Source organism: Hemiscyllium ocellatum, chromosome 8 (genome assembly GCF_020745735.1).
Source record: "Hemiscyllium ocellatum isolate sHemOce1 chromosome 8, sHemOce1.pat.X.cur, whole genome shotgun sequence".
Taxonomy (NCBI): domain Eukaryota; kingdom Metazoa; phylum Chordata; class Chondrichthyes; order Orectolobiformes; family Hemiscylliidae; genus Hemiscyllium; species Hemiscyllium ocellatum.
The window spans coordinates 25323108-25350073 of record NC_083408.1 but is presented as its reverse complement, the minus strand read 5'-3'; the positions used below and the strand labels follow the sequence as shown (position 1 = coordinate 25350073).

Below are 26966 nucleotides of genomic sequence, written 5' to 3'. Positions count from 1 at the left end.
CCTTCTCTGGGTAAAGGTAGTACCTCATGAGAAAATCCCTCCATTTATCTGAAAAGTGCCAGGTCAACATTTACATGTCAGTTTGATATCAGTAATAAATCACAATCCCAGTAATATGATGAACCACCAGTCACTAAGGGGCTTAGTTTAACTTTTGGGTGAAAGGTTAATCAACCTAATCATGATGTTTTATTTGGGAGTCACCACAATAGTCTGAAAGGAATTGCTCTTGAGAGGCAGCCTATATACTCAATAGCTTCCAACACCTTAGCAGAGAAACCAGCAGGAATGCACAGGAAGTCATCTGTGGGAAGCACCATGGCCCACCACTCAACATGGCATTTTGGAATAAGTTTTTGTTAAACTTCAAACCAGCCCAGCCAGTTACGCACATACCACGAACAAATGAAACAAAAGATTCAAATGGATAATGTACAAGTAATATACTTACAAACAGTCTAAAGTAGGCTATAGACTCACTTGGTGAATTCCAACTCATTATATAACTCAGTACAAACTATACATACCTTGCAACTTTCCTGAAGCTCCTTGCACTCTCTTCCAGCTTAAAACCAAGCCGCATTTCTGAAAATTGGAGATGATTATTACCATGTTGTTTACCAAATGAATGTCAGCTTTTATAACAATGCTGTAAAACATTATGAGAAACCATTTTGTCAAGTCCACACATGAGCTGTAATCCACAAGTAAACAAAGAGCAATTCACCACAGTTTATTTTCTAACAATGCAAACCAGGCATTTCAATTTGTGCTTTAGCAATCTGGGATGGGAGGCACAAACATCAATACAGCATCATCTCTACTTGAAAAGGAGAATGAAACTGAGGCATTGGAGCCAGGACTTGGTACAGGAAGACAGGATAGATATTTGTTTGAAGAAAGGGTAGAATTCATTTCTACTGACTTATCTCAATGGTTAGGTAGCCCAAGAACAAAGATTTGTGTTCTTAGATGTGCCATTACCATCTAGGCACAGCGGCCACACACAGCACCATAACTCAGCCTAAGTCAATTACGCATTAGGGAGACAACTGCAACACTAAATTTTACGATGTTCTCCATATGACATTACAAAAGGAAACTTACTGCAAGCAACTGCCTGATTAGCATATCTGAAGCTTTCTCGGAGATATTGCCAACGAACACCGTTGTAGTTGGACCACTGTTTTCATCACTATCACGGCTCCTCTGACTAGAATGGTCTTTCCTTGGTCCAATATGCTTTCCAACCATGGGTACAGAGGTTGGTACCAGAACCTGTGTAAAACACTGCAATGTTTGAATCTATTATTCAAGAAATAGAAACATCGAAGACAATCCTTTGTGCAATGTGGTAATACTGGTTCAAGATTATATCAAGGTATAAAGGATGCCAGTTTTCTGAACTTATTGATACCACAGTCCAATGTTCCTGTACGAATTTCATCATAGTAAGCTATGCAGAATACTGCAAATTGTGAACATTAGAGGAAGTGGATCTAAAGTTGCAGCAGAATGGCAATTTGACATCCTTATATAGTTCAGTTTTTGTTACAAGAATCGTAATGGATAGATTTCATACTCTTAATTGGTCAAAACAGAGTTATGAAGTGGTTACTCTGATTGCCTGAGAATCTATCAATTTTTCCCGATAGAATGAGATATAATACTCCTTTCTGAACCAACCTATGTGTGGAGGCTGCAAAGAATGAAGGAAAGGAAAGGCTACAGAGGAACAAAAGAAAAGCACTAATGTTATAAACCGTAAAAGGAGAGAGAGAAAATGGACAGTGACAAAAGTGGGAGAGGATTCTGGGTAATTTAAGATGGAGGACAGGAAAAAATTCTGGCTATAAGAGCTGCTCCTTTTTTTTGAGGTATTTTAGGTGTTGGAGGTGAGCAGCAGTTACTGTTTTATATACCATTGCATTGTTTTGGAACTTTGGAAACAAAAGGTCAAAACAACAGCAGTTAAAAAGGGAGAAGCGCAGACAAAGGAAGCACATGGTGAGGACAGTGCCAGTGTGAGCGACAGACAGAGGGGGAGAGCGACAGACAGAGGGGGGGAGAGCGACAGACAGAGGGGGAGAGCGACAGACAGAGGGGGAGAGCGACAGACAGAGGGGGAGAGCGACAGACAGAGGGGGAGAGCGACAGACAGACAGAGGGGGAGAGCGACAGACAGAGGGGGAGAGCGACAGACAGAGGGGGAGAGCGACAGACAGAGGGGGAGAGCGACAGACAGAGGGGGAGAGCGACAGACAGAGGGGGAGAGCGACAGACAGAGGGGGAGAGCGACAGACAGAGGGGGAGAGCGACAGACAGAGGGGGAGAGCGACAGACAGAGGGGGAGAGCGACAGACAGAGGGGGAGAGCGACAGACAGAGGGAGGGCGCGCGCGAGGGACAGCAGACAGACAGACAGACAGAGACCCTGCACAGTTACTGCCTTCGCTGTCTGAATTTGTCTATTGCTGGACATCAGAGTGCATCTGGGAAAATTAACAAACAGTGAAATTCACAACTAATCTTGGAAGAACTGTTCAGCGAAGTTCACAGCACACAATCAAATAAGTTCATCGTTGTTTTAAGTCTGTCCAAGAGAAAGGCTGCAGTAGTGAGTATAGTGGATTCTTTCTTGATTATAAGTTTTTGAAGATAAGTCTCTTGATTAAACTTAAAATATAAGCTATAGCTATTAATTTAACCTGGGGCAGTGTTTCTAGAGGAATAAGATGGTGTTATTTTCTGGGTCTGTAGATTGTGAAGCAGCAAAAATGGCCTTTGCAGTGATATGTACTTCTTGTCAGATGTGGGAGTTTAAAGAGAGTTTAAGGGTTACCGCGTATTATATCTGCCATAAATGCTGTTGGATGCGAATCTTATTAGATCGAGTGGATCGGTTAGAGGGACAGGTAGAAGCGATGAGGAATCCGCAACAGTATGTGATGGATGGCAGTTATATTGGGTGGGGGGGGGGGGTCTCAGATACAGTCACAGATGGGTTAACTCCAGGGAGGGTAAGAGAGGTAGGCAGGAATCTTTTGTGGATATACTCATTTCAAACAGGTATGCTGTTTTGGAAAATATAGGGGACGATGGATTCTCAGGGGAACGTAGCACGAACAGCCAAGTTTCTGGTATTGAGACTCGCTCTAATGCAGTGAGGTGTACGTTGGCTTCCAAGAGATCAACTGTGTTAGGGGATTCTGTCGTCTGAGGTACAGACAGACATTTCTGTGGCCAGCAGAGAAAAAGCAGAATGGTGTGTTGTTTCCCTGGTGCCAAGATCAAGGGTGTCTCAGAGAGGGTGCAGAATGTTCTCACGGGGGAAGAGGGGCCAGCAGGAAGTCATTGTCCACATTGGAATCAATGATATTGGAAGGGAAAAGGTTGAGATTCTGAAGGGAGATTACAGAGAGTTCGGCAGAAATTTAAAAAGGAGGTCCTGAAGGGTAGTAATATCTGGATTACTCCCAGTGTTACGAGCTAGTGAGGGCAGGAATAGGAGGATAGAGCAGATGAATGCATGGCTGAGGAGCTGGTGTATGGGAAAGGATTCACATTTTTGGATCATTGGAAACTCTTTCGGGGTAGAAGTGACCTGTACAAGGAGGATGCATTGCACCTAAGTTGGAAGGGGACTAATATACCGGCAGAGAAATTTGCGAGAACTGCTTGGGAGGATTTAAACTAGTAAGGTGGGGGGGGTACTCAGAGAGATAGTGAGGAAAGAGATCGATCTGAGACAGGTACAGCTGAAAACATAACTGAGCCAAATTGAACTGCATTTATTTCAATGCAAGAGGCTCAATAGGGAAGGTAAATGAACTCAGGGCATAGTTAGGAACATGGGACTGGGATATCATAGCAACTGCGGAAACACGGCTCAGGGATGGGCAGGACTGGCAGCTTAATGTTTCAGGATACAAATGCTACAGGAAGGATAGAAAGGGAGGCAAAAGAGGAGTGGGAGTGGCAATTTTGATAAGGGATAGCATTACAGCTGTGCTGAGGGAGGATATTCCTGGAAGTACATCCAAGGAATTTATTTGGGCGGAACTAAGAAATAAGAAAGGGATGATCACCTTACTGGGATTGTATTATAGCCCCCTAATAGCCAGAGGGAAATTGAGAAACAAACTTGTAAGGAGATCTCAGCTATCTGGAAGAATAATGGGGTAGTTATAGTAGGGGATTTTAACTTTCCAAACATCGACTGGGACTGCCATTGTGTTAAAGGTTTAGATGGAGAGGAATTTCTTAACTGTGTACAAGAATTTTCTGATTCAGTGTGTGGACGTACCTACTAGAGAAGGTGCAAAGCTTGACCTACTCTTGGGAAATAAGGCAGGGCAGGTGACCGAGGTGTCGGTAGGGGAGCATCTTTGGGGCCAGCGACCATAATTCTATTAGATTGAAAATAGTGATGGAAAAAGATCAACCAGATCTAAAAGTTGAAGTTCTAAATTGGAGAAAGGCCAATTTTGACGATATTAGGCAAGAACTTTTGAAAGCTGATTGGAGGCAGATGTTCGCAGTTAAAGGGACGGCTGGAAAATGGGAAGCTTTCAAGAATGAGATAACAAGAATCCAGAGAAAGTATATTCCTGTCAGGGTGAAAGGGAAGGCTGGTAGGTATAGGGAATGCTGGATGACTAAAGAAATTGAGGGTTTGGTTAAGAAAAAGAAGGAAGCATATGTCAGGTATAGACAGGATAGATCAAGTGAATCCTTAGAAAAGTATAAAGGAAGTAGAGTATACTTAAGAGGGAAATCAGGAGGGCAAAACAGGGACATAAGATAGCTTTGGCAATTAGAATTAAGGAGAATCCAAAGGGTTTATATTAAAGGACAAAGGGGTAACTAGGGAGAGAATAGGGCCCCTCAAAGATCAGCAAGGCGGCATTTGTGTGGAGCCATAGAAAATGGGGGAGACACTAAATGAATATTTTGCATTAGTATTGACTGTGGAAAAGGATATGGAAGATATAGATTGTAGGGAAATAGATGGTGACATCTTGTAAAATGTCCAGATTACAGAGGAGGAAGTGCTAGATGTCTTGAAACGGTTAAAAGTGGATAAATCCCCAGGACATGATCAGGTGTACCCTCGAACTCTGTGGGAAGCTAGAGAAGTGATTGCTGGGCCTCTTGCTGAGATATTGATATCATCGATAGTCACAGGTGAGGTGCTGGAAGACCGGAGGTTGGCAAACGTGGTGCCACTATTTAAGAAGGGCAAGGACAAGCCAAGGAACTGTAGACTGGTGAGCCTGACCTCGGTGGTGGGCAAGTTGTTGGAGGGAATCCTGAGGGACTGGATGTACATGTATTTGGAAAGGCAAGGACTGATTAGGGATAGTCAACATGGCTTTGTGCGTGGGAAATCATGTCTCACAAACTTCACTGAGTTTTTGAAGAAACAAAGATTGACAAGGGCAGAGCAGTAGATGTGACCCATATGGACTTCAGTAAGGCATTCGACAAGGTTCCCTTTGGGAGACTGATTAGCAAGGTTAGATCTCATGGAATACAGGGAGAACTAGCCATTTGGATACAGAACTGGCTCAAAGGTAGAAGACAGAGGGTGGTGGTGGAGGGTTGTTTTTCAGACTGGAGGCCTGTGACCAGTGGAGTGCCACAAGGATCGATGCTAGGTCCTCTACTTTTTGTCATTTACATAAACGATTTGGATGCGAGCATAAGAGGTACAGTTAGTAAGTTTGCAGATGACACCAATATTGGAGGTGTAGTGGACAGCGAAGAGGGTTACTTCAGATTACAACAGGATCTGGACCAGATGGGCCAATGGGCTGAGAGGTGGCAGATGGAATTTAATTCAGATAAATGCGAGGTGCTGCATTTTGAGAAAGCAAATCTTAGCAGACTTATACACTTAAATGGTAAGGTCCTAGGGAGTGTTGCTGAACAAAGAGACCTTGGAGTGCAGGTTCATAGCTCCTTCAAAGTGGAGTTGCAGGTAGATAGGATAGTGAAGGCGGCGTTTGGTATGCTTTCCTTTATTGGTCAGAGTTGAGTACAGGAGTTGGGAGGTCATGTTGTGGCTGTACAGGACATTGGTTAGACCACTGTTGGAATATTGTGTGCAATTCTGGTCTCCTTCCTATCGGAAAGATGTTGTGAAACTTGAAAGGGTTCAGAAGAGATTTACAAGGATGTTGCCAGGGTTGGAGGATCTGAACAGGCTGGGGCTGTTTTCCCTGGAGCATCGGAGGCTGAGGGGTGACCTTATAGAGGTTTACAAAATTATGAGGGGCATGGATAGGGTAAATAAAGTCTTTTCCCTGGAGTCGGGAAGTCCAGAACTAGAGGGCATAGGTTTGGGGTGAGAGGGGAAAGATATAAAAGAGACCTAAGGGGCAACCTTTTCACACAGAGGGTGGTACGTGCATGTAATGAGCTGCCAGAGGAAGTGGTGGTGGCTGTTACAATTGCAACATTTAAGAGGCAGTTGGATGGGTATATGAATAGGAAGGCTTTGGAGGGATATGGGCCAGGTTCTGGCAGGTGGGACAAGATTGGGTCGGCTTGGATGGGTAGGACCGAAGGGTCTATTTCCATGCTGTACATCTCTATGATTCTAAGAGTGTGAAGTGTATACAGTCGGAAATAAAAGTGAAAAACTGAAATAAATACAGGGAGACGAAAAGCAAAAGCAATGGTGAGCACAAACAGATGTAAAGGAATAGAGATCGATTGAGGCACTGCTCATTGTCAAGGAGAAGAATAGATGGAACGAACTGACAAAGGAGACAGTAGGAACACAGACAAAAAAAGCAGAGATATGTAGCACAAAAAAGGAGATAAAAAGAAGTTTCCCATTTGTATGGTTGAGAACACCACAAATCTAAAATGCATCCCAGAATGCAAGATGCAATTTGTTTATTTAAGTTTCAGAAGGCTAATCAAAAGCTCTGCTTCTAAAATTGCCAATAAAACTTTAAAACTTAACAAGTTCAGGATAGAATACAATGCTGCATATGAAGGTAAAGTATGGAGAAGCATCAATTGTGGGTATTTTGCTGGATTTGTGGAATAGTGTTCAATAAAAAAAGTGGGACAGCACAATGGCTCAGTGGTTAGCAATGGGTTAGAATGGGATGCTCTTCAAAGGGTCACTGTAACCTCAATGGACCCAATGGCCTGCTTCCACACTGTATGAATTCTATGAAAAAAACATACAGTCTCAAAGCCAGAGATAGAACTAAATGGATTCCATCCTGTCAATGTTATAACGTGGTGAGGCTTTTGAACATGTTTACATCTTCCAGCGTATTGTAAGCCTAAAAATTAAACAATTCTGGTGAGGTTATGCTAAGACTACAAAATGGATGGATCAACTGGAATAGAGTACATAGTTTTGTCATTCCAAAAATTGGGAGCTAGAAATGTTGAAAATTCCACAATGAAAAACAAGAAAATTAAAATGAGAAGCAGCTGAGCTGCAAAGTCAAGTTAGTTTAATTCCTATAAAATATCTTGTCCATAATTTCTACATTTAGCGGTCTCACCATGGCTAACCCACAATTATCTCCACAGTCCGTCTGAATAATATCATAGCCCAAATTATGTCTCAACGTTTCCATCATTTAAGATTAGAATATTTATCAATGCACCATTGTCCTTTAACAAAAACTGAACAACTTGTCAAAGAACAAGCATCTGCAATATATATTAAGAACATTGACTCTTGATTGCCACAAAGTAACTTACACAATTACCATAAATTAGCCATTTGCACACAGTAACAGAATCCACTTAGCCAAGTTTTACAATGCAGTTTCAACCTAATTATGGAACACTAAATTCTGACTTAGAGAAAATTCATAGTCAACTGGGAAGTCTTATATCGAGTTTTCCTGATGTTTCAGCAGGGAGGAGGCTGGAAGGTTGCAACTGGGATCTAACAGGACTGGAAGCTTTGTCCATTTCTTCAATCAACCAAAATCTGTTGACAACACTTGTTCCTGGAAGAATTCTATTCTCCCAGTTTCTCTATTTCTATCACTTGTTCTAACTTTCTATAATAGTGCTTCCATGTTTCAACAAGCGAAGGATCTCCCCTAATTCTGGTCGACGGCACTCAGCCATGTCCATTAGTGTTCTTGGACTTCTGCTTTCAACTTGAGAAAACAGCTCTCTTGCTCTTTTTCTCACAAAACAATGGCCTCTGCATTCTTCAAATCAGCCTGTCATTTCTGCCACCTTCAAGATGCCATTATCAAATCATTGTCTCCTCCCCTCTCAGTACTCCAAAGGGCCATGCCCACCTGTTGCACTCCTCAATCTCACCCGAACAGCCCTTCCCCACAGCATGTATTTGAGCATCTAAACCTGCTCTTTCGCCTCCTCCCAAGGTCCGAACATTTCTTCTAGATGAAAGTAACATATGAATACTTTCCAATTTAGGAGATCATATTCGCTGCTCACAATGTGCTCATCTCTGCACTGGGCAGACCAAACACATGTCATACCAGCTGCCCAGACCGCCATTCAGTCACAACAAGTGTGACCTCAAGTTTCTGATTGTGTTATTTTAATTCACCTTAAAAATATGGCACTTTGAGCATCATACTTGAAACACAGAATTACATTGAAATCATAGCACAGAAACAGGACATTTGGCCTAATTCTGTTTTGGTATTACCTCTTGCCCTGTTGCCATATTTGTTAATTTCCATTTTTCTACCAGTAGTTCTCTTAAATTTTATCATGTTCTCAACTGTATATGACTAATGCCAAGAATTAATTCTGATTACATACAAGATGCCCTTCTGTTTTTGTTAAAATAAAATATTTGGTGTGAGGAGTTAGTGCCCATAATTCTACACATGGAATCTCCAAGTTCAGCAAGGGTGCCTGGTGATTTCACTGAGTAATTAAAAAAGGTGTTCAGGGAAATAGGAGAAAAGGGCAAAAGGAACGGATTTCATACAATGATTAATGTTCAGTTATAAACTGCCAATGGCAGCGGTCCCAGAACAGGTTACCTGTTTGCCCTCTGTTGGGCAACGGTTCATGGTGTACAGCATGGAGACCTGAAAAGGGGGAGGGAGACAACAACAGTATAAATACAACATATCTTACAGAACATGGGAATAAGTTTTTGTCACACATGGAAGACAATTTTACAAATGACACTTCCTATTCTAAACTGATCCTAGTCTGTTGTTAATCTATTTGCATGCACTAATAAATGAAGGTACCAACGTTTCCAGATAAACCCCTCTGAAAATGGAACAACTTATCAATGGATATAACTGAAAATTAAGAAGTTTTAAAAAGGTGGTTTTGCCAAGGATGTTCACTTCAAACAGAGCTCAAATTACAACTCAAACATCAAATATGGTCGTGTTCATCTTAACTTTTTTTTCTCTCCGAACTGCAAAAATGCCTTTGAGTTTACGTTTTCACCCATTTCAATTTATACTGCCAGATTTTACTGAAAACTGTTAAGAACATCTAAAAACAAAAGCCCTCATCTGCTCTCTGATTCACAAGACCATTGCTAATTGTCACCTCTGCACGTTTTCGACCTACTCCATATCTTTTGATTCTCTGTGTTAAAGACACAGAATCATTAATTTTGAAATAAAAAACAACTGAGCACCCACAACTGTGTAGAGCATTCAAAAGATCTCTACTCTCAATGCCGAAACTATTCATCTGAATCCTTAACTAGTTGACTGTTTATTCTGAAACTGAACAATAGTTTCCAGACTCTTCAGGCAGGGAAAACAGCCTGCCAGCTCATTGAGGAATTTTACATTAATAAGATCAAATCAATTTTCCTAAATTTCAGATAAAACAGGCTCATTTTGCTCATCTCTGACCTCATCATTTCCTATGTTCCTATAAGGCTCTCATTTCAGAAAGATGTATTTACCTCAAGATTAAGCAGAGTGTGTACTTTCCCAAGATTGGTTCAGAAACCATAAGATAATTCATGAAAGAGATGCAAGAATTTTCATTTTTACTTATTAATGGATCACTTCAATTTAGTTACTTATATTCACACAGTGGCATTAATATTTCATTTAGTGTGAGGTGTATAATATTAAATCAGTCTAATTTCCTTTTCCTTCTTAATGGGATTATAGAAATCATTTATCTTCAGTGATTGCACGAGCTTTCAGCTTTTAATAAACTAAAGTAGCTTGTTTCCAATCAGGAGATAGATTTTTCCCTCACTCTACACGAATGGGTCACACTTAGAACAGTAATAGGATTATTACTTCAGCACTTTAGGTTCAAAGATCAAAGTTTCCAGGTCCCTGTCGTCATTGGACGCAAGCACTTCTTAATGGCATAAATTGAGTTGTAGCCAGAGGGTCCATGACACATTAATACTGGCCTGGGCAGTGTTGAGCAAGACTGCAGAAAGGATTGAATGCTTACGTAAGCAAGAAAGTGATTACAAAAAATAAATCAATTGTTATGAGCATTCAAAAATGGGAAATAACATTTCTTTTACATTCAGACTGTTCACTTCATTTCTACATTTCAAATAAACCAGTCCTCAACACGAATTTGGTTCTAATCCTCAAAATCAAAAAATTTTGAAATAGAAAAATGAACGACTGGAAACACTCAAGAGGTCTGGCAACATCCGAGGAGAAAGAGTGGAAGTAATGTTCAGAACTGTGGCCTCTTATCAGTGCTCAAGGTCATACGTCTGTCACAATACTGGCTCTTCTTCCAAGGTTACTATGTCCTTGAGAATTTTTTCCCCAGAGAGGGGGTAATTAATATTTTTCCCCCCCAGAGAGGGGACTTCAACTAGGCTGGGTTTGAAAGTTTTATTGGGGCCCTTTTGTTTATCCTAACAGTTTATATCTCCAACCTAAGACTTTGATGTCTTAAAAAAAAGTCTAACCAAAAGGGTAGTGGCCAGCGAGCTATGTAGCTCGCCTTCATTTACATTGGATTTTTTAAAAAATTCAGTTCAGAACTTTAGTGGGTTCAGTGGCAGCCGAGTGGGGAAAAGGCTGCAGGATCTTTTCTCTCTCTTTCTGCCCTTCTGACTTCACAAACTGCAAGTTGGCTGTGTCATTTTTAGTCATTGTGTGCTAAGGGACGTGTGTATTGGGACTGTTGGAGGTATTTTCACAACAGCATCATTACATTGGGTTTGGAGAAGGTAAGCTATCTGGTATTCTATTTTCGGTTTGTTACATTTCATTCCATAATTTTGTAAATAAATTGTTTGCTTAAAATTTGGCAGCCAAACCAGCTACTCTAGAAATATCCACTATACGCTCAGCTCAAACAAACAGCAAAGCTACAGTCTGGGCTACTTGCTTAAAAGTGTTTTGAGGGTCTGGCCTAGTCCATAACACCTCTGAAATCTGAACTGTTTCTCCCTCCAACACTGCCACGCCTATTGGGTATTTCCAACATTTTGTGATATTAGTTCAGATTTCCAGCATTGCTTTTGAGATAAGGTAGAACTTGCTACCAGAGGTCAGTGGTTCAAGTAAAGAGCATACATGTGCTCAAGGGGAATGCTGGACAAGCAAAACGGAATCAAAGTTTGCAATGATAAATTGAAATGAAGAAAGATTGGTAAAGGGTCAAGAGAAACATGACAATGGCATGGACTGGTTCGTGTGAATGGCCTGTTTCTGTGTTATATATCCTTTGCAATCCTATATAATAGTAAACCATTTTGCCCTGTTGTACAATAACATTAACATTTAAATTGAGCATCCAGACAGCCGTACACTAAAATACTTTCCCGATGTCTTTTTCCTGTAACAGCACACGGTCATTTGAACTATCACCTTTCAATCTGAGCCTTTATGCTTTATGAACCAACCACTAACTAATTCACAGCAACTGCTTGTAGTCTATTAACAGAAGGCCTTCTGCACTTTCAAATATGATAGTTTCAAACATGAAAAAATAGAATTTATGAAGTTTCTGTCCGACACCAAACATATTTTGTGCTGGGAAAATTTAAAGGTAGAAAGGTCTTATGTTAATGGATGTGATGGAATGTTGGCCTTTACCTCAAGAAAGCTGAAAAGCAAAGGATTACTTCACCAATACTCTGGTTAGACCTCATCTGAAGTGCTGCATTAGTTCTGAGCTTTCCACCTTTACTGCCTTGTCGAGAACATTTTGCTGATTGATCAAAACAATACCAGGAAGAAGACAGTTAATTTTTAAAGGCATGGTTGCATGGACAAAGCTTGCACTCCTCCTTTGAATACAGGTTATTGAGAATGTCCTAATTGAGGTATTTAAAATGACATGGGGAGTCAACAGGGTAAGTAGAGTGAAATCAGAACAATTTGGCTGAACTTTAAGATTCTCCCATGATGTCAAGAAGCACTTCATAAAATAGTGAGTGGAAACAAGGAAGCATTACCCATAACTCCAACAAAAACTGTTTAAAGTGGGGGTGAATCAACCATTTGAGTAAAAAGTGAGGTCAGCAGATGCTGGAGATCAGAGCTGAAAATGTGTTGCTGGTTAAAGCACAGCAGGTCAGGCAGCATCCAAGGAACAGGAAATTCGACGTTTCGGGCCAGAGCCCTTCATCGGGAATGAGGAGAGTGTGCCAGGCAGGCTAAGATAAAAGGTAGGGAGGAGGGACTCGGGGGAGGGGCGATGGAGATGTGATAGGTGGAAGGAGGTCAAGGTGAGGGTGATAGGCCGGAGTGGGGTGGGGGCAGAGAGGTGGGCGGCACGGTGGCACAGTGGTTAGCACTGCTGCCTCACAGCACCAGAGACCTGGGTTCAATTCCCGACTCAGGCGACTGACTGTGTGGAGTTTGCACGTTCTCCCCGTGTCTGCGTGGGTTTCCTCCGGGTGCTCCGGTTTCCTCCCACAGTCCAAAGATGTGCGGGTCAGGTGAATTGGCCATGCTAAATTGCCCGTAGTGTTAGGTTAGGGGTATGGGTGGGTTGCGCTTCGGCGGGTCGGTGTGGTCTTGTTGGGCCGAAGGGCCTGTTTCCACACTGTAAGTAATCTAAAAAGGTCAGGAAGAGGATTGCAGGTTAGGACACCTAACCCCCAAGTCCCTCCTCTCTACCTTTTATCTTAGCCTGCCTGGCACACTCTCCTCATTCCTGATGAAGGGCTCTGGCCCGAAACGTCGAATTTCCTGTTCCTTGGATGCTGCCTGACCTGCTGTGCTTTAACCAGCAACACATTTTCAGCAGTGAATCAACCATTTCAAGACCAAGATTGAAAGCTTTTGGTTAGATAAGGGGATGAAGGCGGCTGACTGGACCAAAGCATGTACACAGATTTTAAAAATATTGATCAAATTAACGAATTGAATTGTGAAACCAGGGCCAAGGAGCTAAATGGAGCATTCTTATTTCAGGCAACATCAGGCATAGTATCGAATTTCAAAGGATCACTAATTGTAGGGGAAAAATCTCTTCTTTACTACCTGTTAGAACTAGGAAGACAAAATAATTAAAGAATCAAACTTGCACAAAGAACTAGATACTCTTGTGTTAAATGTTAAAAAAGATTAGCAGGTCCAAGACCAATAACCATTTATTCCACCTGCATTATATAAAACATCAAGTTAGTCATGGATAAGGGAGCAGATTTTAATTAAAATATTATCATTCAAACATAATCCACAAGCTAACTTCACTTGCTTCTCCAATTTGGTTCCTGGCACCATTACAATCTATCAACATTTTTGGACAATAACATCCAAGCTTGGTAATACTTACAGTTGTGGCAGGTGTCATTATTCCCATTGGTACAGGAATCACAGGTGCCCCTAAAAATAGTAAACATAAGGTTGAAAATGTCAAACAGATCTTAGTTCCAATTTAGCAACTCATGTTACTCTATCCAGGTAGAGATCCACCATGGCACACATTATGGATTAAGGATAGACCTTTTTATATGCCTCTCTCTCTATACTTTAGGAGAGATAGTGGACTCCAGAAACCCTGTTCAATTCCCATCACAGTAGGTGGAACTTAAATCAACCTAAAAATTTGGAAAATAAAAGCTATTTTTAGCAAGTGGCAACAATAATTATCATGAATTTCCCTAAAAACACATTTGATACACTGATATGTTTTAGGGAAAGAAATCTGTTATTCTTACCTAGTCTGGCCTACACGTGACACCTTATGCACTGCAATGCGGCTGACACTTAACTGTCCTGAAATGGCCTAAAGATGCCTCTTAGTTCAAGAACAATAATGGATGCGCAACATATGCTAGCAGTATCCACATTCCATGTATGAATAAACAAAGTACATGTACTCACCAAACTATAGGAATACTTGCACATAAATGACAGCAAAAGACAGACTGCTGAGAAGACATTTCAGTTTAATTTTTACTGCTTAATGAAAATAACTTATTCAATTTACGTACCAGGTGGCACAGAAGGAGGAAATCCTGCAAACTGTGGAGGAGGAATACCCGGCGGTAGTGGAGGTATTCCCAAAGGAGGGCGATTCATGTGTGGTGGAAACGACATTTCTTCAGCACCAACCTACAAGAAACAATAGTTACAAGATTCAAAATTTTCTAACTTTGCTGCAATAAGGCAGATTTGTCAGAAAGTTGACACAAGAAATTAAGACACTTTGTACTTAATTATAATGATTATAACAAAGGCTTGCCGAGCCAACAAACATCACAGGCCCGCTCAAACTCACCACTTGCCCAAGTTAAACAACATTCAGGGCTCTCTGGGCCATGCTGTTTGACTGAATTTATTAAATGCATCCAGTGCTGTTTTGTCATTGTTGTCTCTTGACAGTCACCATCGCAACTTGAAGGAGAGAACCTTGTGACCCCACAATCCAGTTTCTCAGTCCAGAAAACAAACTGTACCCTAGCCCTGAAGAACCCAAGAGGAAATTCCATGAACGCTCAAATATTATCTTTGTATTTAGGATCTAATTTGCTAGCTCCCACCTAAATTCTGACCAGCATGCCATATTGGGTATTTTCAGACGTCAGACTAAATCTGCAGGCCACAGCCACTACATCATCCTCACCAACCCTACTTGCTTGCAGCAAAAATGATGAGAAAATACAGTGAAGCATAAAAATAGTGAATGCTCTTAATAATTTAAGATGGCAAAGTGATGTCAGTAAATAGAGGACTTTGGTTCAAGATAACTTAACAAAAGAAATCAAAGACATTAACAACACCCTGGGTGTGTGGGGGGGGGGGGGGGGGGGGGGGGGAGAGGTGTGTGAAGCAGTTGGCCTGATCACAAATTCACTAACGATGAAAGGTGACGGAAACAGATTCAAAAAGGCATTGAAACAATAATAATGAGGAAGGAGTGAGTAAATGAGCATAGACAGCTTTTTCAAAAGGTTAGACACAGCACAATGGATTGAGTAAAGGGATAGCACTTTCAAGGGTTCAGTATAGTACAATGGATTGTTCAGCCTCCTCGTATAAGGCAATGCTGCACAAGCTCGGAAAAGCATTTTTAGAACAACATGATTTAAACTTTACTGAAGCGTGATTACACCGATTTATAAAGTATTTTTACAGACTATTGAGAACAAGTGACATATAACCTCATCCTTTTCTCGTCCTGAGGACAGAACACGGCAAATTAGGCAGGAAATTAAAAAGTAGGTCTTCTAGAGTAGTAAAATCTGGATTATTCAGGGTGCCAAAAGCTAGTGAGAATAGGAGTAGGATGTGCATGTGGTTTAGAAACTGGTCCAAGGGAGAAGGATGCACATTTTTGCATCTGAGGAATCTCTTCTGGGGTAGAAGTGACCTGAATAAGAACAGATTGCACCAGAGTTGGAAGGAGTCTAATTTACTGGTGGGAGATTTGCCAGAGGAGCTCAGGAGAATTTAAACTAGTAAGGAGAAGACCCAAGGAAAAACGGAAAAGAGAGATCAGTTTTAGATTGGTGCAGTTTGAGACACAATCAAGCAGTCAAGGCAGGTAGGAACAAAGCAGAGAACAAGGTAGGGCTGATACAATAAACTAGGAGAAAGTGAGGACGACATTAAAAGTGGGAATACATTAAACTACACTTATACCAATGCAAGAGGAATGTGACAGGCTGACAGATAAGGCAGATGAGCTCAGGATATGGTTGGGAACATGGGACTGGGATGTCACAGATATTACAGAAATGTATTTCAGGGATGGGTAGGATTGGCAGGGTATAGATGCTAAAAGTATAGAAAATGGGACAAGATGTTACGGCTATACTTGGAGGATATTCATGGGAGTAGGTCAAAGGAAATTATTTGGGTGGACCTGAGAAGAGATGATCACCTTTTTGGAATTGTACTGCAGACAACCGCTCCCCTCAAAACAAAGGTCAGCTAGAAATTGAGAAGCAAATTTAAGGTGATCGCCATTATCTGAGAGAATAATATAGGGGCTAATGGTAGGGGATTTTAACTTTCCAAACAAGGACTGTGATGACCATAGCGTTAAGGGCTTGGTTGGAATGGAATTTGTTAAGTGTGCACCAGAAAACTTTGAGATTCAGTATGTAGGTGTACCTACTTGAGAAGGAGCAAAACTTGACCTTCTCTTGGAAAAATAAGGCAGGGCAGGTGACTGAGGTATCTGTGGGGAAGTACTCTGGGGCCGGTGATCATAATTCTATTAGCTTCAAAATTGTGATAGAAAAGTATATACCAGATCTAAAAGTTAAAGATTAAATTGGAGGGAGGTCCATTTTGACGGTACTAGGCGACACAGTGGCGCATTGCTGCCTCACAGCACCAGGGTCTCAGGTTCGATTCCAGCCTCAGACAACTGTCTGTGTGGAGTCGGCACATTCTCCCAGTGTCTGCGTGGGTTTCCTCTGGGTGCTCCAGTTTCCTTCCACAGTCCAAAGATGTGTGGGTTAGGTGATTTGGCCATGCTAAATTGCCCTTAGGGTTAGGTGCATTAGTCAGAGGGAAATGGGTCTGGGTGGGTTACTCTTCGGAATGTCGGTGTGGACTGGTTGTGCCAAAGGGCCTGTTTCCACACTGTAGGGAATCTAATCATCGAGTCTAATCAAGAACTTTCAAAAGTAGATTGGGGGTGGATTGTCACAGGTAAAGGGACAGCTGAAAAATGGGAAGCTTTCAAAAATGAGACAATGAAAGACCGTATGTCTCTGTTAAGGTGAATGGCAAGGCTGGTAGGTGTCAGTAATGGTTGATGACTACTGAAATTGAGGTTCTGGTGAAGAAAAAGATGGAAGCGCATGTCAGGTATAGACAGAAGGCATCGAGTGAATCCCTAGAATAAGAGCAGTGGAAAGGGAAATCAGGAGGGCAAAAAGGGGCCACAAGACAGCTTTGGCAAACAGCATTATGTAGAATCTCTTGGGATTCTCCTAATGTATGCAGAACAAAAGGGTAACTAGGGAAGAGAATAGGGCCCACAAAAATCTGCAAGGCTGCACAAGTGTGGAACCGCAGGAAATAGGGGTGATACTAAATGGGTATTTTGCATCAGTGGTACCCTAGAACTTTGTGGAAAGCTAAGGAAGAGGGCCCCTTGCTTAGTTATTTGTATTGATAGCCACAGGTGAGGTGCTAGAAGACTACAGATTGCCTAACACGATACCACTATTTAAGAAAGGTAGTAAAGAACTGTAGACTGATATCAGTGGAGGCAAGATGTTGGAGGTGATCCTAAGGGATACATGTATTTGCATTTGGAAATACATTTACATGTATTTGGAAAGGTAAGCACTCACTTTCTCTTGCAGACTTTGAGTTATTGGGAGAGGCTGAATAGGCTGAGGGCTTTCGTCAAGAGAATCAGAGGTCCAGTGGTTATCTTATACAAGTTTATATAATCATGAGGGGATTAGATAAGGTGAATAGCCAAGCTCCTTTCCCCAGAGTGGCAGAGTCCAAAACTGGAGAGCAGAAGTTTAAGGTGAAAAGAGAAAGTTTCAAAAGGGACCTGAAAGGCAACTTTTTCACGTAGAGGTTGGTGCGTGTATTGAATGAGTTTCCAGACGAAGGGGAGTCCAGTACAACCACAACATTTAAAAGGCATTTGGAAGGGTATATGAATAGGAATGGTTGAGATGGATATGGGCCCTATGTTGGCAAATGGAATTAGTTTAGTTCAGGATATCAAGTCGGCATGGATGAGTCAAATTGAAGTTGTAACCATGCCGTACAGTCCTATGCTGTACTATGAAGACTTGGAGTCAATGATAAAGCAGCAAAGGATAACATTTTACAAAAACTGAACAGGCAAGAGGTTCTAGCTGCTGAAGATCTTAAATTATGAAGGAGTTTTATATAGTTGACACTGATGAGATCTAAATTACAGGCTGTAAAAAGACAGCTGGTGATAAATCCAATGAAGAATTGAAGAGAAACCTCAGGTGGAATGCACTGCCATGTGGAATGGTCAAAGCAAGTAGCAGTAGGGCTCTTGTGGCACAGAGGTAGGGTCCCTACATCTGAGCTTGGAGGCTGGCATTCAAGTGTCACCTGTTTCAGAGGTGTGTCATAACACATCTGAACAGGGTGATTAAAAACAAAAAAAAAACCAAAGCACAGAGCATTTAGGGGGAAACTAAAGAAGAATGGGACAAGCAATTGAAAACAAAAGTATGATGAAGCTGCAAACTATGTAACTTTGTGGAAAAAGTGTCGAAGTAACGGCCTTTCAGAGAACCAACAAAAGCCTGAAGGGTCACAAACTTATAAAATTCAACAACATTATGGAAACACACCCTAAGGTATGCATTAACTTGACAATGCAATAAAATCAAATAGACAGGAATTGGCAGAAGTGCTCAAAACATTAACCAAAACACACTTCAGCTTAGGAATCTCCCTTTATTTGAACCAAATTCAAGCCACTCTCATAAGAGTTTTAAAGCAATCCCTTAGAATTCACAAGAAAGATGCAATAATTTACATTTCCATCAGGCTTTTTGGACTGCAACATCTCAGCGCTTCAAAGGAATACAAATAGAAAGCAGACAAACTAAAGAATGGAAGAATAGGACAACTGATTAAAAACAAGGCATACGAGTTCAAATTAAGGAGTATTTACAGAAGAGAATAATTGTGAAACAAAAAAATTTGAAGAAAGGAGTTCCAGATCTGAGGCTGAGACTGGGACAGCTGGGAGCTGGTTAGAGAGTGGGGAATGCAGATGATTACAGAATTAATGGAATCTAGCAATCTCAAATTGCTATGTGGTTACAGAGTTCAGGAGGGCAAAGAACATGGTCAGGTTTGAACACACATTTGAGACATTGGTTGTACAGAAATCTCTATGGTTCATCAAGCAAATGGTTCAGTATGACATAGCATGTGCAAGGGATACAGGTAGAACATTTTGAATGAACTCATTTACACAGGGTGGAACTGGAAGCACTAACTAACTATACTGTCCAATATAACAGTAACCAAAGCATTGAAGGTTTCAGCAGCAGATTGTTTGAAACAGATGAGATGATACAGATGACAGTTGGGTGCCCTGCCTAGCTCAGTCTGCTTAGATTCAGAAAATCACATCAGTCAAAAATAATGGTCCAGATAGTGAGATGGCTTCAAGAGTACAGACTCAATTTATGGCATGTTCCTACTATATTCAATCTTTCCACTATAACTTGAAGAACCCTTTTCTCACCCTTTGCAAGATGCCACACAAGCAATGTGACAGCCAAGTTAACAGAGATGATAGCTAGTCAGTCAGCTACGAGGGTCACAAAATGATTTATGATCAATATACAACTAAGCTACCAACAGTGTCTCATCTGTTTTACTGTTTTTGTTTCTGTCACATAGAAGAAATGTTAGATGTGTTTGACAAAAAATATAATTAAGGATATTATTCCTTCTATTAAGCATTGAACAAATCTCGAGTTATCAGCCACATGCCATTGATAACCTTGAGCCTTTATCAGATTGACTTCTTATTTGAAACTAGATCAGTCTCCCATTTCTCAATATTTCCTTAAGCCTCGGACTGAATTAGTTATACAGATGGCTTTTACATCAACTAAGCCTGCATGACTGTTTTCCATCATGCTTCCATCTCAGTAGAGACCAAAAACTTTATTTTGTGGAAATTGAAAATCTGTGAATTTATGAAAAAAAGAATGGAGTCACAAAGTTTACAATTCACGCAAAAGTATTGTACAAAAGCAAGGTACATGAATACATATAACGAATCTGGCTAAATAATTTAAAGATGCTCAAACTACAAAAACATGATTACTCAAGCTAAACCAAATTTCTCACTTCAAGTCCCCAAGTAAAATATTTGTTAAACTGCTCAAGATTAACCACTTAACCTGGGAACTGTTCCAAAGATTTGTAAGAAGAATTAAGCTTTCTTAAACCTTCTGCTTATTTTTAGCAAGTTTGTTACTGCAAATTTCATCCAACTGTCTCACAGTTGTAAGCAGAGTAAAGCCAGCACAAGTAGTAAGGGAAGGTAACAGTATTCTTACATAAGCATAAATAATTATTCAAGAGAGTTGCTCAGGGGCTTGAAGGAAGTCATGGCAGTATTGCCTGCACCTGTGATATGTTCCTCCTGTGCAACGTGGCAGATCATGGAAATTTCAGTTGTCCCTGGTGAACCCATTTGTGGGAGGTTTAGCCAACTGCAGCATTTCTGGGAGATTGCAAATTATTTTAGGGGCAGTGCAACCTGCACAAGGCAGACAGGTTGCACCTGAACCAGAATGAGACCAGCATGCTAGTGGATAAATGTAAAAGCCAAAAAGTAGCAATCAAATTGCTGGGAAGGTACCACAGGGCTCCTCAAGAAACTGAACAGTAACATTTCGGAAAATTTAAAATGTGTGTGAAATTAGTAGTGATAGTCAGGGACATCAACTTCAGTACAACTGGAGACAGAGATGTACAGCACGGAAACAGACCCTTTGGTCCAACTTGTCCACGCCAACCAGATATCCCAACCCAATCTAGTCCCACCTGCCAGCACCCGGCCCATATCCCTCCAAACCCTTCCTATCCATATACTCATCCAAATGCCTCTTAAATGTTGCAATTGTACTAACCTCCACCACTTCCTCAGGCAGCTTATTCCATACACGTACCACCTTCTGTGTGAAAAAGTTGCCCCGTAGGTCTCTTTTTTTATTTTTCCCCTCTCACCCTAAACCTATGCTCTCTCGTTCTGGACTCCCCGACCCCACGGAAACGGCCTTGCCTGTTTACCCTATCCATGTCCCTCATAATTTTGTAAACCTTTAAAAGGTCACCCCATAGCCTCTGTCGCTCCAGGGAAAAGAGCCCCAGCCTGTTCAGCCTCTCCCTCTAGCTCAAATCCCCCAACCCTGGCAACATGCTTATAAATCTTTCCTAAATCCTTTCAAGTTTCACAACATCTTTCCAATAGGAAGGAGACCAGAATTGCATGCAATATTCCAACAGTGGCCTAACCAATGTCACAACATGACCTCCCAACTCCTGGACTTAATTTAATACTCTGACCAAAAAAGGAAAGCATACCAAACGTCTTCTTTACTATCCTATCTACCTGTGACTCCACTTTCAAGAAGCTATGAACCTACACTCCAAGGTCTCCTTGTTCAGCAACACTCTCTAGGACCTTACCATTAAGTTTAACTAATATGCAATACCTCGCATTTATCTGAATTAAACTCCATTTGCTACTTCTCAGCCTATTGGTCCATTTGGTCAAGATCCCATTGTAATCTGAGGTAACCTTCTTTGCTGTCCACTACACCTCCAATTTTGGTGCCATCGGCAAACTTACTAACTATACCTCTTATACTCACATCCAAATCATTTATATGAATGATTAAAATTAGTGGACCAAGCACCAATCCTTTGCCACACCACTGGTCACAGGGCTCCAGTCTGAAAAACAACCCTTAACCACCACCACCTGTCTTCCATCTTTGAGCCAGTTCTGTATATAAATGGCTAGTTCTCCCTGCTAACCAGTATCCCATGGAGAACCCTGTCGAAAGCCTTACTGAAGTCCATATAAATCACATCAACCGCTCTGCCCTCATCAATCCTCTTTGTTACTTCTTCAAAAAACTCAATCAAGTTTGAGAGACATGATTTCCCATGCACAAAGCCACGTTGACTATCCCTAATCAGTCCTTGCCTTTCCAAATACATGTACATCCTGTCCCTTGGGATTCCCTCCAACAACTTGCCCACCAACGACATCAGGCTCACTGGTCTGTAGTTCCCTGGCTTGTGTTCACCACCTTTCCCAACGTCCAGTCTTCCGGCACCTCACTTGTGACTATCAATGAAACAATTACCGCAGTAAGAGGCCCAGCAATCATTTCTCTAGCTTCCCACAGAGTTCGAGGGTACACTTAATCATGTTCAAGGGATTTATCCACCTTTAAGCATTTCAAGTCATTCAGAACTTCCTCCTCTGTAATATGGACAGTTTTCAAGATGTCACCATTTATTTTCCTACATTCTATATCTTCCATATCCTTTTCCACAGTAAATACAGATGTAAATACTCGTTTAGTATCTCCTTCATTTTCTGCAGCTCCACACAAATGCTGCCTTGCTGACCTTTGACGGGCTCTATTCTCTCCCTAGTTACCCTTTTGTCCTTAATGTATTTGTAAAAACCCTTCGGATTCTCCGTAACCCTATTTGCCAAAGCTATCTCATGTGCCCTTTTTGCCCTCCTGATTTCCCCTCTTAAGTAGGCTCCTAGTGCCTTTATACAGTGGTTAGCACTGCTGCCTCACAGCGCCTGTAGACCCGGGTTCAATTCCCGACTCAGGCGACTGACTGTGTGGAGTTTGCACGTTCTCCCCGTGTCTGCGTGGGTTTCCTCCGGGTGCTCCGGTTTCCTCCCACAGTCACAAAGATGTGCGGGTCAGGTGAATTGGCCAAGCTAAATTGCCCGTAGTGTTAGGTAGGGGGTAAGTGTAGGGGTATGGGTGGGTTGCGCTTCGGCGGGTCGGTGTGGACTTGTTGGGCCGAAGGGCCTGTTTCCACACTGTAAGTCTAGTCTAGTCTAGTCTAGTCTAGTCTAATCTACTCTTCTAAGGATTCACTCTATCTATCCTGTCCATTCAGATACGTACTTCCTTCTTTTTCTTAACCAAACCCTCAACGTCAACCAGCATTCCCTATACCTACCAGCCTTCCCTTTCACCCTAGCAGGAATATAGTTTCTCTGGACTCTCGTTATCTCATTTCTGAACGCTCATTTTCCAGTTGTTCCTTTACCTGCGAACATTTGCCCCCAATCAGCTTTTCAAAGTTCTTGCTTAATATCATCAAAATTGGCCTTCCTCCAATTTAGAACTTCAACTTTTAGATCTGGTCCACTCTTTTCCATCACTATTTTAAAACGAATAGAATTATGGTCGCTGGCCCCAAAGCGTTCTCCACTGACATCTCAGTCACCTACCTGCCTTATTTCCCAAGAGGAGGTTAGGTTTTCCGCCTTCTCTAGTAATACAACCCCAATAAGGTTATCATCCCTTATTTCTCAGTTCCACCCAAATAACTTCCCTGGATGTATTTCGAGGAATATCCTCCCTCAGCATAGCTGTAATGCTATCCCTGATCAAAAATGCCACTCCCCCTCCTCTCTTGCCTCCCTTTCTATCCTTCTTGTAGCATTTGTATCCTGGAACACTAAGCTGCCAGTCCTGCCCATTCCTGAGCCATGTTTCTGTAATTGCTATGATATCCTGGACCCATGCTTCTAACCATGCCGAGTTCATCTGTCATCCCTGTTAGGCCTCTTGCATTGAAATAAATGCAGTTTAATTTATCAGACGTTGCTTGTTCTCTGCTTTGTCCCTGCTTGCTCTGACTGTTTGACTCGCTTCTGTTCTCAACTGTACCAGTCTCATATTGATCTGTTTCCTCACTATCTCCCTGGGTCCCAACCCCTCCCCACCCACTATACTAGTTTAAATCCTCGCAAGCAAATCTCCCTGCCAGTATATTAGACCTCTCCCAATTCAGGTGCAATCAGTCCTTCTTGTAGAGGTCACTGCTACTCCAAAAAGAGAGAGTCCAATGATCCAAAAATGTGAATCCTTCACCCAAACACAAGCTCCTCAGCCATGCATTCATCTGCTCTGTCCTCCTATTCCTGGCCTCGCTAGCTCGTAGCACAGGAGTAACCCAGATATTACTACTCTCTAGGACCTCCTTTTAAAATTCCCGCCTAACTCTCTAATCTCCCATCAGAATCTCAACCATTTTCCTTCCTATGTCATTGGTTCCAATGTTCCAATGCTGGTCCCTCTCCCCCTTGAGAACATTCTGCACCCTCTCAGACATTCTTGATCCTGGTACCAGGGAAGCAACAACCATTGATTTTTTGCTGCTGGCCACAGAAACATCTGCCTGTACCTCGGACTAGAGAGTCCCCTATCACAACTGATCTCTTGAAATGCAACGTACCCCTCATTGCATTACAGCCAGTTTCAATACCAGAAACTAGGCTGCTTGTGCTACGTTCCCCTGAGAATCCATCACCCCTTCATTTTCCAAAACAGCATACCTGTTTGAAATGGGATTAGCCACAGAAGACTCCTGCACTACCAGTCTACTTCTCATTCCTTTCCTGGAGTTAACCCATCTATGTGACTGTATCTGTGACTATTCCCCCTTCCTATAACTGCCATCCATCACATCCCTTTGCTCTTGTAAATTCCTCATTGCCTCTGTCTCTCCAACCGATCCATTCGATCCGATATGATTCGCAACCAATGGCATCCAATGCAGATATGATCCTCAGTCACCCATAAACTCTCCCTAAACGCCCACATCCGACAAGAGGAGCATATCACTCCATTTTTGCTCCTTCACAATTTACAGACCAAGACAGCACTGTCTTATTCCTCTACAATACGCTGCTGCAGATTAAAATATAAGCCATAACTATTAATTTAAGTTTAATCAAGAGACATATCTCACTAAAACATAATCAAGAAAGAACCCACTCTACTTAGCGGCACAGTGGCTCAGTGGTTAGCACTGCTGCCTCACAGCACCAGGGTCCCAAGTTCGATTCCAGCTTTGGGTGACTGTGTGAAGTTTGCACATTCTCTGCCTGGGTTTCCTCCCACAGTCCAAAGATGTGCAAGTCAGGTGAATTAGCCATGCTAAATTACCCACAGTGTTAGGTGCATTAGTCAGAGGGGAAATGGGTCTGGGTGGGTTACTCTTCGGCGGGTTGGTGTGGACTGGTTGGGCCAAAGGGTCCATTTCCACACTGCAGGGAATCACTGCTGCAGACTTACTGTAAGGCCATGCTTAAAATATTAATTTTTGCTTCTGTGCTGTGACCTCGCCGAAACAGGTTACTCCAAGATTAGTTGCGAATTTCACTGTTTGTTAATTTTCCCAGATGCACTCCGATGTCCAGGAGTACATGAATTCGAACAGCAAAGGCAGTAACTGTGCAGGTTCATTGCTCTGTCAGTTTCTTTCTCTCGCTCGCTCTCTCCCCTGCACTGACCTCAGTGTGCTTCTTTTGTCTGTTCCTCTCCATGTTAAAACTACTGTTGTCTTGACTTTTTTTTCCCTCCAAAGTTCCAAAACAATGCAACAGCATATAAAACAGTAACTGCTGTTCCTGGAATTCGAGGAAAGCACCTCCAAAACCTAAAATACTTCAAAAAATGAGCAACCTGATACAGCCAGAATTTTTCCCCCAAGCTCCATTACCCAGAATCCTGCAGTCACAGTGTGAAAGGCTTCTGTGCAGTGGAATTCTTAAAATGCTTCCAAATACTACCTTAAAAAGCTATTTTTGAACACTGCACAAGAGAGGGCAATCCGGGATTTATTTTAGGAAACAAAGCTGGGAAAGTGTCTTAATTATCAGTGGGAGAACATTTTACAGTCAGCAATTATAAATCTGATAGATTCACAATTGTTATGGAAGAGGATAAGAATGGGCCTGAAATAAAATTTCTCAATTGCGGAAAGCTGATTTCAATTATATCAGATATGATTTGGCCAGGGTGTGCTGGGAACACGACCTTGCAGATGAATCTAAGAATCTCAGAATAGTGGACACATTTAAGGAGGAAACATGGAGAGTACAGGCCAACATGTTCCAATAAAGACAGATCAAATCCTGTGGACAATGGATACCAATAGATTTATATAACATTGAACATCAAACAACTCTAACCTCTATACCCTGACTCTTCACGTGCCTAAATGCCTCTTAATGTATCTGCTTAAAACTTTGTTAATGTAAATTGGGCTCTTTGATGTTTTTTAATACTGAAAGCATCATTTTGGATTGCTTTTAAACTGAAAGTTATCCACAGTCATCAAATGAACCCATAGGAGTCAGTGTTGGGGCCGTTACTGTCTGTGATAGATTTAGACTTGAAAGTTGACCAGTAAACTTGCAGATCTCAAAAAAGTTGGTGTGGTTGTACATAGCAAAGAGGATTTAGTCAGGCTGTTGAGATGGGCTGATCAGTGGCAAATGGAATTAAATTCAGATAAATGGGAGGTGATGTACATGGACAGGTCAAACAAAACAAGGAAATACATGATGAATGACAAGACCCTTGAAGGCATCAAGGATCGGGGGACCTTGGCATGCACGTATAATCGGCTCTTTAAGGTATCAGAACAGATGTATAATGATAAAGGCAGCACATGGGATACAGCCAACTTTGTTTTAACTGACACCATTGATAAACAGGCAAAAACTATATACAGCAAATACTGGAAGCTTACTCTATTATTTCTGCGAAGTCAGTTGAGGGTGCGAGTTAAGAGGCTCTCTGCATTATTATTTAAGTGATTTCTGCTGTAATTGGTGATAGGTAGACCCCTGCCTCACATTTCAATTTGTCTGTATTGTTACATTGGTAGAATATTCTGGTTGATCAATCAGTACATGCCTGGTCGCACAGGTGCCAGTGAATGAAAGGCTTGTATACTTGCCTTTATTAATCAAGATTAGTTTAAAAACAGGGAAGTGATATTGAAACTTCTAAAACTTTAA

At 41.6% G+C, this 26966-nt stretch overlaps 1 protein-coding gene across 2 annotated transcripts in view; it reads right to left on the bottom strand.

Annotated features, from left to right (window-relative positions):
- Positions 1-26966, bottom strand: part of rbm25b (RNA binding motif protein 25b) — a 103708-nt gene that overhangs the window by 51483 nt on the left and 25259 nt on the right. Inside the window, exons 2-6 of one of the 2 annotated variants that reach the window (XM_060828703.1) lie at positions 14386-14506; positions 13725-13774; positions 9014-9061; positions 1108-1290; positions 528-585 (exon numbers count right to left, since the gene is read on the bottom strand). In XM_060828703.1, the coding sequence (XP_060684686.1) occupies positions 528-585; positions 1108-1290; positions 9014-9061; positions 13725-13774; positions 14386-14491 (445 nt within the window). In that variant the 5' untranslated portion in view covers positions 14492-14506. The remainder of the gene's footprint in view (positions 1-527; positions 586-1107; positions 1291-9013; positions 9062-13724; positions 13775-14385; positions 14507-26966) is intronic. The other variant, XM_060828704.1, reaches the window with a different exon arrangement.